The sequence below is a fragment of the Corvus hawaiiensis genome, chromosome 6 (assembly GCF_020740725.1).
Source record: "Corvus hawaiiensis isolate bCorHaw1 chromosome 6, bCorHaw1.pri.cur, whole genome shotgun sequence".
NCBI classification, from domain to species: Eukaryota; Metazoa; Chordata; class Aves; order Passeriformes; family Corvidae; genus Corvus; species Corvus hawaiiensis.
This window is the reverse complement of record NC_063218.1, coordinates 51,158,022-51,171,242: the sequence shown is the minus strand read 5'-3', so window position 1 is coordinate 51,171,242 and position 13,221 is coordinate 51,158,022. Positions and strand designations below refer to the sequence as shown.

The following is a 13,221-nucleotide window of genomic DNA, read 5'->3' as shown; positions in this document are numbered from 1 at the left end:
AAGTCCAGGAATGGGTCACACGGCAACCAAGTGACTGGAGCATCTTGCACATGAAGAGGGGCTGAGAGCACTGTGAGTGTTTAGGCTGGAAAAGAGCAGCTTCCAGGGGATAATACATAAATATCTTATGGCAGGAGTAAACAAGACAGATTCATGCTCTTCTCAGTGGTGCCCAGTGACAGACCCAGAGGCAAAGGGAACAAAAGGGAAAACAGAAAAGTCCCTTGAAACGTAAGAAAATCCTTGCTTATTGTAAAGATGACCAAACACTGAACAGGCCGAGGATTTTACAGCCTTGGAGATACTCAGAAATTGACAGGACATGGTTCTGAACAATCTGTTGTAGGTGATCCTGCCCTGTATGGAGAAACCTACCCTCATCAGCCACTCCATGATCCCATGGAACCAACAGCAAACCGAGTGCACGAGAGCACAGATCGACTGCCACTAAAATAAACACAGTAAGGCTCTTTCTCAGATTGGCTGATACACTCAAAACAAGAAAGCTGCTTTTAATGATGACATCCTAAATTTTATGATGCTGAACTGAGCAGGTCTTTGTAAAAAACAATAAATTCAAAAGCCAATTTCCTCCCTTACACTGCAAAAAGATTTTACACTTAGACCCTTACACTCTAGAAAGATTTCCAAATTTTTTAAGCTCCAATTCTTCCCATTGCAAATTTCAGTGAAAATAAAATTGTAAAAGAAAAAACTTAAATGAAGCAATATTTTAAATAGAAAAAAAATTAGCTAGTTTTTTTTTTCCTCTCTAATTCCTACTTATATTTAATAACACGCAAAAGCAACACTGACATTGAATGGATTTAGGCTCCCTGTTAAGAATATTTGTTTGGGGTTAATTAGCATGGCTGAAGACTAATCTTAATAATTGTTTGTTGCTTCCACTGGAGGCAGGTTTCCCTCACAAACGAAGTGGCATCTTGGAGTTTCAGACTGAAACACAGAGGTGAGAGTAGCTACTCTCTCCACTGGATGAACAAGACAGCCTGAGCATGCAGCTGCCTCGTGCAGCCAGGCAGCAAGTGCCTCTGTCTCTCCTGTGGCAACCAAATAAAGTTGTCAAAATTATTTTTAAATAATGACAAAGTATCTAAACCAAATACTGTATAGAAAAATAAGGAATATATCAGCATTTAAAATGTATATGCTGCTGAGCATTTTTACTGTCATTTCTTTAAGAAAAGCAGATCTAATTAGCTGTATCTCCAAAGTGTGTACCTAGCATTTTTATTATGTATTATAACATTTTGCTTAGAGTTGACATTTTTATTCTGACAAGGACTGTCTGGAGAGCTCTCAATAAATAATACATTTACAATTTTCAGTAAATAAGCACTGGACACAAATCGTTATCCTTACTTACAGCTGCCCCTCTCTAATAGTGCTTTTACAAGTAAGGTGACTATTCAGTCTAATGCAATATTCTCAGTGCTGGGAAGATATTTTCATTCATTACCCCAGTCACAAGCACTTAAAGCACTTTTAGGCCCTGTTGCAAACCAGCAGGAATGGAAAAGATAGTAAGACCAACTAAAACTAAAGTCCATCACCAAAGAAATCTGAGGCCATTCACCCTCCAGATCTTGGAAAATACAATGGCGTATGAGATCTGCCATGTTTGAGCCCTACTTTTCGCTTGTAACCTTACATTTACATTAGCAATTTTAGGAAGGGAAGTATCCCAGTCTAGTCCCTACTATTAACCTGATGACTACAAAAGGCATTTCAATTGCCATTTCAAAGCATGATCTGATCATAACGTTGTTTGTGTCACAGAACATCAGAAACTACTGGAGTTTGAATTTATTTTTCTGTTGCCAAGATTGTGCAACTGAAGCAACTCTCCATATTTTTACAGCTATTTACTCACTTATACTCCCTACACCAGAGCTCACTGTCAGTTGTACCTATTCGTACTGATCTTGCCTTTTTTACTGCCCCTAGAAAAAAGCTGGCTTTTAAGATGTGTTTTTTTAATCATGCTTTCACAATACTAATAACATAAAAATAGTGTAAAGATAGCAGGTGTTTAACCATGTCTTAAAAGGAGATAAAAGTGTAGAGGAACATAGTGCAGAAAATTATATAGGATGGAAGCACTGGGACAATTTATCACACAATAAGAGATAAATTGTTTCTAACAATGGAGAACTTTAGAATTGAGGGGCACAGTGGGACGAACGAAAAAGTAAAAATGAGATTATCCCTGAAGGTGAGACATTGGAAAACACATCTCTGGGGAGGAACTGACTGGAATGGTCAGATGATGGCAAAGAGAAGATTTCAGCCTTTATCATTACAATCTGTCCTGGTCTACAGCTTAAGTTCAGAGATAATGAGAACAGGTTCAAGGCACGTTTGTTCCAATGAAAAGGATTTTACTCATCTCACATATTTTAGATTGAATAAAGAAGTTTCTTCAACATAATATAAGAATCTCAAAATGATGAAAGAAAATACTGGCTCAAAAATAAAAAAATTGTCACGGCTAGAATGGATTTTCCAGCCTTCAGAATTGAATCCTGAATTTCAGACTCTTCCCCTATCAGGATCAACTCTGTTTGTGTCAGCAAAAGCAACAATCTTGTAGAGGTGCACAGGTACAAAGCTTCGAAAAGAGAACAACCTGCACTGGGAAACTGAACCTTCAGAAAAATAGAAGCTCCATAAAATCCCATGGATCCTACACCTAGGGAACTGTCTGATAGCAACCAAAGTGTATTTTTTCCTGACAGGTTCTCAAGTGACTACCATCAGACTCACCAGTTTCTTGTTGATGATCCTGAATAAGAACTAAGAGGGGACATGAAAACCTCTTAGCAAAAGAGATGGTCTAACTAATCTATCAAGTTATTCATGTAGATCTCATTCTCCATGATACCTATGTAAAAGTCTGGACTATTCTCCATTTGTGTGCCATGAATTAATTCCAGAACCAAGAAAAGTGAAGAGAAGCTTTCAAATGTAGCATGAGACATACTGAAAAGTGCTGAAAAATTCCTATATCCACACAGAACCTGTGAGTAATGATTAGATTCTCAAATGCTACAACACTGGGTAAGACTGTAGTGTAGGCAGCCAGATAAATACAAAGATGATGTGGAAAGATGATGATTTGTGCCAGTTTTCTAAAAAAAAAATTGAGATAGAATTTAATCACAAAATACTACTCTGAAAGATTCAAAGTATACAAGAAAGTGAATAATCAAAAATGCCTAAATTCTGACTCAGAATGATAAATAAAAACACAAAACAAAATATTAATGGCAAGACACAGTACAGTTACACAGACTGAGTCTCTCTTGCAAAAATATAAATTTCATTAAATGAAAGTATATGAATGGAATGAATTTCTAAAAGAAAAATCAAATACAACAGAGAGAAGGAAAATGGGTTGCATCTTCTTTTAGTTACCTGGAAAATTATCCTAGAAAACACTTCCTTTGTAGTAATGTTCCAAAAAAAAGGTCCAAAATTACTTTAACACATTAAGACATAGGAATTCACTGTAGACTTCAACAAATGAATCCTTTGAAATTTTATGATCTATGAAACTTCCATAAATAGAAGAATGTTTTTTCCAAAATATATTGCAATGGAAAAGAATATATTGCAATGGAAAAGAGTGACCAAAATTATTTTACCAAGATAATTGGAATTTAAAAAACAAACACAAAACAAAAAAAAGAAAAACCACAGTCAAAAAGAGAGAAATAATAAGTTGCTAATAAGTTGCATTTAATTACATGGTAGGGAGGTAAATAATTGAAGAAAGCAGCAATTTAGGAAAATGTGCTTCATATCTCTCCTTTAACTTGGTCTGAGTCATCTATTTATTTTCTGGACATTTGGGATTTTGTGTTTTTATTTTGGAAGCAAGTGTAGAGTTTAGAACAGAAATTCTCTTTCTTAGATGCCACTATATACGGCTTCCTACAAAAAGCAAATAAAAGATAAGTATTCAAATAACAATATGTATAACTGATTCTGAATTTTCTTAGCAAAAGTGATTTCTAAGAAAAAAAAGGGAAATACAATGAGGGTGGTACCAAGCAGATATGATAGGGTTTTTCAAAGGTGATGAAAGGATTTTGAGGAAGATGGGCTTTTTCATATCCAAAAAGAAAAGCCAGTGACCATTTGAAAATTTCATAGATATCACAAAGAATAGAACAGCAGTAATAAGTCATTTTTATTGATTGCTTTGGGTAATCTTAATACCAAAACCCAGTAACATTTTTGAAGCCTTGAAACAGGACAAAATATCTGGATCCATAAAAGAAAAAGAAGAACAAGGGTCTGTAAATACCGAGTGTATGAGGATAGCCAGGGATCATGCCTTCAGCAGTGGAAAATGTGGGTATCCAGCACACCACAAGACAGATAACTTGAATTAAATCTCTGCAAAAAATCTGAAAAGCATTTAAAAATATTCACTGACCACAAATGGTCAGCAGCTCACTTCTAGGACTCATCCACCAAAGAGAGCTCCTGACATGTAATGGCCTCAAAGGTTATGCTTAAAACTATACTAAAAAACAAGTATACACGTCTGAAATCTCTCCGTTCTCAGCTGTGGCAGGCTTAAAACAAAGAATACAAAATGGAAGCTCTCCATTCATTTAATACAATATAATACAGACAGACTCTCAAAAAAAGAACCCAAAACAACCATAACAAAAAAAACCCAAACAAAACCTGAAAAAGAAAAAATTGCAACCAAAATGGTTTTGCCAATGTGGACTTCTAAAACACAGTATGTGAAAGTTTAAGTTTTTTTACTTCCCAATGAAATTAGGAGGAAATTTGTAGATTTGTGTGTGAAATATTTCAGTAGACTGTCCTTACTGGAATGATAGCAAATTTTATTAGGGAAGTGTTAATCTATTTTAAGTCAAAATAACAGAAAGTGTTCAATTATTATTAACACATGAAGCTGGAGAAAAAAATAACAAAACACAAAATCAGAAAAACCACCACTACTGACTAATGTAGTAAGATTTTTCCCTACTGCATATAGAATTAATAATACATGTGAACCCTTCATTTTTAATTTAGATATCCACCCACATATCCACCCATAGACAGAGAGTACAAACAGGTGCACATGACAGAGAATAGATGGAAATTTGTGAATATACTACCCTTTATATAGATGTTCATTATAATCCACCATGCATACACAGAAATCTTTGATCTCTGAATGTTCAACTATGGTCTTCAAGGAGGAAACAAGAATGGGAAGCACTTTATAAAAAGCTTGTGCTAGAATTGTGAACCAAGCTTGGTTGAAAAATGATACTGTATACATTGCTCAGAATCAAGGTCAAAAGTGAATTAGGAATCCAGGCCCTGAGTAATGAGGGCTTAGCACTCAGCAGAAATGACATGCCCAGTTTCCAGCTCAGAAGTGCCAGCTGACCTGCCAACCTAGCATTCCAGATCTGAAAGGGGGAAATCTGCTCTCCTCGCTACAGACAAGATGTGTACTACTAATTATTGCTCCTAGAGGCTTATGATGAAGTACAGTAGGATAGTTGTCTGGAAGCCAATTCTCAGCATAGAATTCAGGCAGCCCAGGCTGTAAATCTGTCTCGCAAAAGTAACATAAGCAATATTCAGAAAGAAAAGTCTTTTACTTAAAGGGGATAGAAAAGGAAAGAAGCAGTTGGACCATACTGTCTAATATAAACTCTTCGTTTTGAGCTTTGAAGAGCTTTAATACTTGATTTTACTGGAGGATACTTCCAAAGAAAAAAGCCAGTAAAACAATCCTTTGGCTCATAGAATAACTAAGATGAATATACTGAAGTCATCCAAGAGGCCCTAGAGTATAATGTTGTTGATTAAATTAGACACCTGTTCATTTCTGACCTCCTCTGTCTTATGAGAACACATGTCAGCAAAGTCTTTACATACTCAAATTAACTCTAAATATTTCTAGCATTCTTTTCTTTTTCAATTACAATTTTCTCATCAGTTTTCTCATTTCCAAATCATTACAAATTAAGACACAGGAGTGCTGTAATGTACAAAAAATGCAAATACTGGACCACGAAGTCAATAAAAAAAATGTTGTTTATCCTGTAATGTTGGTAATCTTTGTTCAGACTACAAATAAAGCTAAAAATATACCTAAGGTATATTCCTGTGTGAGGCAGCCGTGTTCCCACATCATACACAAGACATGACACTGGCTGAAGCACTATTATTAAAGAGAGATTAAAACAGCTGTACATTATGCTGAAGCACTCACTCTTCCCTTTACAAACAGACGGTCCTGGATTACAAGCAGCACTTGACCATTTAAATCACTACAACAACCAGATTTAACCAGCTGGGCCATATTCTCTTAGGCAATGCCTGTTGACCTCCTCAGCCACAGCTGCTCAGATGAAATTCTCATTAGACAACTTATTTTCAGGAGCCAAAGGACTCTGATTAAATATATCTATTTAGACACGATAAAGTCTTCCAGTATATATTTCTTTTCCAATGCCATGAGGTACAACAGAGACCACAAGCAGTATATACAAGCATGACACCTGATATCTGAGTATACAGCACAAAGTATTTAAGTATTTGACCCCAACAGCCCGTATTTCTCAAATTCAGATGCTATAGATGGACCAGAAAGTTACTATGTAACAAAATTAAGAGAGACTTTTCACTGTGCTGGTGTGGGGGTTAGATCTGATGACTGGAATTCTTGAGCTCTTTACTCCACTTTTAACTCTACAATTAACTTGACATATGACAGTGTGTTAGCCCAAATCCCACAGCTACATCAATGGTCATGGAGGTCATCCCTATAAAAGAGGCTAACATGAACTATTACATTCTTTTAAAGGAGGCATTCAAGACTTAAAGCCCCACACCACAGTATACAGTAGAAACACAGGTCTTTTCCCCACGTCATTCATTAAACCAATTATATTATTCTCTCTATTTCTTAAAAACATAGCAGGTATTTTTCAATTTGGGTAAGCAATTTTGTGGCAGGGCAGGACTTAGTACACAATGAGCTCCTCAATTGTATTGGTTGCATATCATTTTAAGAAAAGAACTGCAGAGAAATATATTTTAAAGGATTTATATTAAAGAGCATCATGTATAGTATGTGTGTGATCAGGCTTTTAATTAGGTTGTTTAAAAGACATTTTAAGAGGGCAATACAATTTCATAATCTCCGACCTCATTTCTCCAACTGACTGCACACTGTTAAAACAGTCTTAAAATAGTAATTATTTTTAAAACATTTTATTTTAATCAAACAAGCATGGAGAGTTTACTTTTTTTTTTTAATTCAGAGAAACCTCTGAATACTAAAATAAGTATTCTAATCTCTTCTAAGAATTTTGATATTCCTGGTCTACACAGAAGTTTAGAAAGATTGACATTCCTAAATGTAACATCCTGAAGCATTTCCAATCCTTCTATTAATAATTTTTCTATGTTAGTTTATATTGTATCAGCCAGATATCCATTAATTATTTTCTGTTAAACTTAAGTAGTTTTTTTTCCTACAGAACCTGCTGGATGAATTGAAAAGAACACAGAACTGTTAAAATCATCACAGAATGGCCTGGGTTGGAAGAGACCTTAAAGATCATCTAATTCCCACCCCACTGCTGCAGGAAGAGACACTTTTCTTCAGACCACGTTGCTCAGATCTCCATCCAACCTGACCTTAAACACTTCCAGGGAGGCGTGTCCACAACTTCTCTGGGCAACCTGTGCCAGAGCCTCACCACCCTCACAGCAAAGAATTGTCTCCTAGTATCTAATCTAAACCTAACCTAAACACGAAGATACAGTCAAATACCTTTGAACTTACACGCAGACTTTAGAATAGCTTTCCAGTATAATGTGGTCCATAAAAGGCAAGATTATTTTATAGATCAAAAATGACCTTTATTTCACAGCTGGTGAGAACACATGGTGTGGAAGGCTCTGACTCAGAGAGAGGGATCTCTCTGCTCTGCACTCTTAAAACAACCAGTGTATACTAACACAGGGGAAGTGCAGAAAATTCTTGAGAATCCATACAAAAATAAGCTATGAAATGCTTGAATCCCTACAGATAGATACAATATTTAAACTTTTTGATGCACATTTTTATTAGCTCACCATCCAGGACACTCATGGAAAAGCCTTTGCTGTGGTGTCAATATAATCAACAGCAACTTGTGCACTCCCGCAGCAAAGTACGAGCCAAGACCTTTGATTAGTATGGGGTGTCGAACGACTGCTACTGACTGCAGAAAACAACTTTGCCAAAGTAATATTTAAAATAGTTTTCCTAGCCTAACCACCAAATCTAAGAAAGCAATTTTTAAAAGAGTGATCTTTACAGCTGAAAACAGACAGATGGTAGTAAAGAATCTGGGACATTCTCTCTTTAGAGATGTTTCACCAGCTTCAGAAAGGACACCTATAGAACATACTGGCATTTAACAATTATGCCAAGAAATTTGGAAGCCTACTTCCATTACAACATGATTTTATCCCATATTTAAACATATTATTGTATCAGCTTCAATTTTAATTGGAATCTGCATTGCTACATGGAGCCAAAGGAACTTAAAGTGCACTGTTTGAAGTGCACTGTGACCACACCATGAAATAGAGGAGTCAAAATAATTCTGAACTCATTCATATTTCAAAGAAAAAAATGAATCACAAAGTTCTACTGCCTTGTGGGTCTGCTACATTATAAATATTCTTCCTGGGTTATTTTTAATGCCACAAAACAGAACTGGTAAAATATCTAAGAGAATCTACACAGATGCCTCCACACCTGTTTTTCTATTTCAGAGCCTCCTGCTCTCACAACTTCCCTGATTCAAACTCATGTATGAGCTCACAGACTAGAAGGTATTGTTGCAGAACCAAGTGAGACTTCATTCTACTTAGCATGGGGAGAAATTTTCATGGTGGGCCCTGACTGTGTGCACACATACACCGACAAACTCACTCTCCAATACTTTTTGTTTCCTACCATGGCCAAAATCTTAGCAAAATCGATGAAAGTATCTGAGTAAGGACTAGCCACATAAACTGCCTCAGCACTCAAAGATTTGTCCTCATTTTTATCTCTGTTTTAATACTTGTAACAATATCTGAGGAGACTGTTGAAAAAACAAAAGGCATTTCTTCCTCTGTAATTCTATCTAAATAGGTCAGAACTATGTACTTTTACACTTAAAACTGTTTCCCATTCTCCTAGTTACAGATGCTGGGTCATTCAAGATGAGAATTTCTAAGGCAAAACAAACCAGCTCATGTTTTATCCATTCTTATTGTTAAAAATAAACATTTATCTTTTAAAAGAAAAACAAATACAATTGAAGAATATCCCTCACAACTCTAAAGCCAGTTAAGAATTCATCATAACCTAAGATGTAAGAGTTGAGTTTTCACCAAATCCAACATTCTTGCTTTGACTCACAACCAAGACAATTTTAAAAGTTTTAAAAACTGGCATATTTGTCAAAAATCCCTAATGGATCTCAAACTACCATTGCCATGGAAACTTTATCCTAGCCTTTGCCAGTTACTCAGTTTTATGGCTCTTGATACCCCACACATCCTTTATGCCATAAAAATTACAGGATTGAGGGGTAGGGGTAACTGTATCACTCTTATCCAATGCATACCTTCTTGCTCAGTCCTGGTCATTTCTTCTAGTTTCTTCTGCTTCAGTGTGTCCACCACATCTGCTAGGCTTCCTTTGCGGCGCTCCGGCGTTCCAAAATTAACACTGGTCATTAGCTCGCTGCGGTCACGACCTCCTTCGTCGGGCTTGTTTGGTGAGGTAGAGGTATTTCGGAAGGAATATAGGGAACATAACTTATTACTCTCTGACTCCTGCAAAGAAACAAAACAATGTCAAAACAGGCAGGTAAAAGCTGAAAGCATTATTTCTTAGTCTGTAATACTAACAACCCTACATGTATCCTCCAGTTTCTAAAATGAGAATCATGATTTGAATTTCTTCATGCCAGTGTTTTACATGGGCACTTTTGTCCTTAAGTCCAGTTCTCTCCATGTTTCTAACATTCATACTTCATGCCTGAGATAATCTTCATCAAGGATTTCCCTTGTCAGGAACAAGCCACTTCAACAATTTTTAACTAATAATGTGTTAAGCTTTTACAGTTCTCTTTAGCTCCTTAACTAAGGACAATACATGTAGCACTCAGGAAGAAAGTACAGGCAAGGACAAATTATTCCTGGATAAAGCCTCAGCTAATGGAAAACAACATAACTTTAAAACCAGAGAAAGCGTTAGGCCAACAATGACTGAGGAGCAAGGAATCTACTTCACAGTTAAATAAGGCTTATGGTATGTGTCTATCCATGCTCTTTATCCAGTCTATCCATACTGCCCTGTAAATTAAATTTAAATTTTTCTTAAGGAATGAAGGTTACAATGCCTCTAATAAAGAAAATGAAATGTTATTTTCAGGCCAACATAGGCAAGAATGAGCAAGGAAATGGGGTTATGACAGAACAAGTCATGTGCCAACACATATGTAGGAAGACATGTATCAGAGGTGTTATACAGTCAAAAACATAGAAATAAAAAAGGGTTCATTCTCCTCTGTCAATTGATAGAGCTTATTTGAGCAAAAATTAAAAAAAAAAAAAAGGCATCACAAAGCAATGAGTAATGACGATTCTCCTCAATTTTGTGATATCACCCAACAGTGGAGCCTTTCCTGAACTTCTCTGGCTCAGACTTGTCATTCCCCCAGTCATACTTGCAACATTCACGGCATCTCTGCTTTCACAATTTCAGCTAAAAAGAGAAGAAGGTCTTGGATTTGTCCTCAAAAACTCAACCACAAGAATTTCTCGCACACTTCCCTTTCCAAAATTACTCTTTTATTTTAATTTTTAATAATGCCAGGCTAGGACTGCTGAACATTTGGGGTTAAAAAGTACTGATTTTTTTGTTTGTTTCTTTACAGTTTGCCTAGAAATGTTAGTGTGTATATTAGATTTCATGAAACATACTCTGTTTAAAATTAAAAAGCAATAATAGTGACAATACATTTAAAAATTAAGAGATGAATTAATAGTCTTTTCAAAAACTATTCTCACAATGCAGTGTTCCCCATAACAATGGTATTCCTGCTACTTTATGAACTGAAAATACCCATTTTCAGAGCACTGAAGAAACTTGTGTTCTGAAGAAAGGCTAGGAAGCATTAGCCATCAGCAACAACACTGGAAGAGATTAAGAAGTATCTGTGCAATGTAGCAGGAGGAGCAATACCAACAGTGAGCAAGCCGGGTGACTTGGGGCTGGGGACAGTGCAGGAGGAGGAGGTGACACATCTTCAAGCACAGCAGTCTGTGATCAGCACAGCACTGTTACAGTCACTGGAGAAGGAGGCAACACTTGCTAGGGATGTTGCAAATGTATTTATTCACTAAGACAGGAAATTAGGAGACACTATCTCATCCCAGTGCCAGCAGACCATCATCAACACAGAAGGAGCGACAGAGGCTTTGCAGGCACAAACAGAAAGAGAGGTGACGTGGAATAAAAATTTTATCTTTGTTTTTTCAGCAAACAAACGTTAACGAATTTTTCATTCCATCCATTTGTATTCACTGAAGAATCAAACATCACAGAGAACAATATCTTAGACCAGGTATAGGGATGAACTTATTTAGCTGCCTTTAAAATGGAAAGCTTTCATGTATTTTATTGTTTCTGAAAACTACTTTGTATTTTTCTTAAAACTAGGTCTTACAATTGCGATTAAAAGAGCATCTTCTAATATTTTTCAAATGTAAAGCCTGAATTTCTATAATCCCTTTCCCAGTGAAGAATTAATACTACATACTTCGGCACTTTCACCCTTGAGGGTGACAGTATAAGAGCAACTTAGTAATTTTAAAGGAGTTTTTTCTCCAGAGAGCAATATCCTCTTACGGTACATGAAGCACACCCATCAGGCTCAATGCAGGGGTTTTCATGCTCCCAGCAAGGAACACTAAATCTATTGTTTAGGCCGGAAACAAGAAGATAAGGCAAATCTGTGGAGCAAGTAGGAATAACGGAATGTTCTTCCTCCTGATAACCTCTCCTGTTCCTCGTCTGGACATCTACATGGTCCAGCACAATGTTCCCTTGCTGTAATGAAAGACTCCCCTAGTCCTGCCTCCATCATGCAGCACATTCACCCTTCCTTTTCTTGCCCAAAAGACTGCAATAGCCACAACGGAGATGAGACAAGTTTAAACTCCACAAAAATGATGCAGATTTAAAGAATGGAGGCAGAATGACTGCCTTTGCAGGTTTTTCCAATTAATAAACTATTTTATATTGCCAGTTTTGTGGACAATTAAAATCTAGAAAAAAAATAAAATAAAAAATGCATTTGCAATATTTCTAGTTTTGTTAAGGCCTACAGCAGGTAGAGCAGGTTTTATTGACCTCACAGTAATGGCTAACTAGATAGACCAAAACACAAGTGGAGTATTCCTGTTATTTTTTTCTCTAGAATGTTGATTCAACTTTATTTGAAGAGAAGTTGCTACTGCAGCATTCAGCTTGTTGAAAATGAAATAAATGGTGCAGCACATTTATGAAGGATTTTAATTTTCATGATGGACCCTATAACCTTTTGCAGACCATTTGTCATGGCATGTCAGGTTTGTCCCAGCGCCTCACCCCCTGCAAGACCAAAAGTGCAATTATCACATACATCTGATGCAGACCTGGCTATCAAAAATTAGTTTGCATTGACATGCACAAGCAGCACACAAAGACCCTCCTAATACATCCTTGTGGCCCAGGCATCCTCTGAAAATAGTCTAGTGGATCTTGTGTGTTGTCTGAAACTAGGGATATCACCTCTGCAAGTTGTTTGTTAGTCCTCTTGCTCTAATGCATAAAGTACTCTCCCTAGAAAGTCTGGAGTTCAGAGGGAAAAGGACCACCACTAAACTAGTACAAGCCTCTGAATTCATGGTTAGGAAAGGAGAAGCTGGTCCTTTTGAATATGGAACAATTCAATAAAGACATCTCTTATCCTTAATAAGTTTTTGAAGCCACCTTTTACAGAATGAGAAATTCCCACTTTGTTTGACCTGAAGAGAGAAAAGAAAGGATGCTATTAAGGGTTTTTCTCATGTATTTTCCAAGACCATGGAAGAGGAGGTAGAGACAAGTGCCTA

At 36.5% G+C, this 13,221-nt stretch overlaps 1 protein-coding gene across 8 annotated transcripts in view; it reads right to left on the bottom strand.

The window, feature by feature from the left end:
* SOX6 (SRY-box transcription factor 6) overlaps positions 1-13,221 on the bottom strand; it is a 373,677-nt gene that overhangs the window by 207,396 nt on the left and 153,060 nt on the right. For all 8 annotated transcript variants that reach the window (XM_048307281.1, XM_048307282.1, XM_048307278.1 and 5 more), the window contains one exon: positions 9,684-9,894. In XM_048307281.1, coding sequence (XP_048163238.1) covers positions 9,684-9,894 — 211 coding nt within the window. The remainder of the gene's footprint in view (positions 1-9,683; positions 9,895-13,221) is intronic.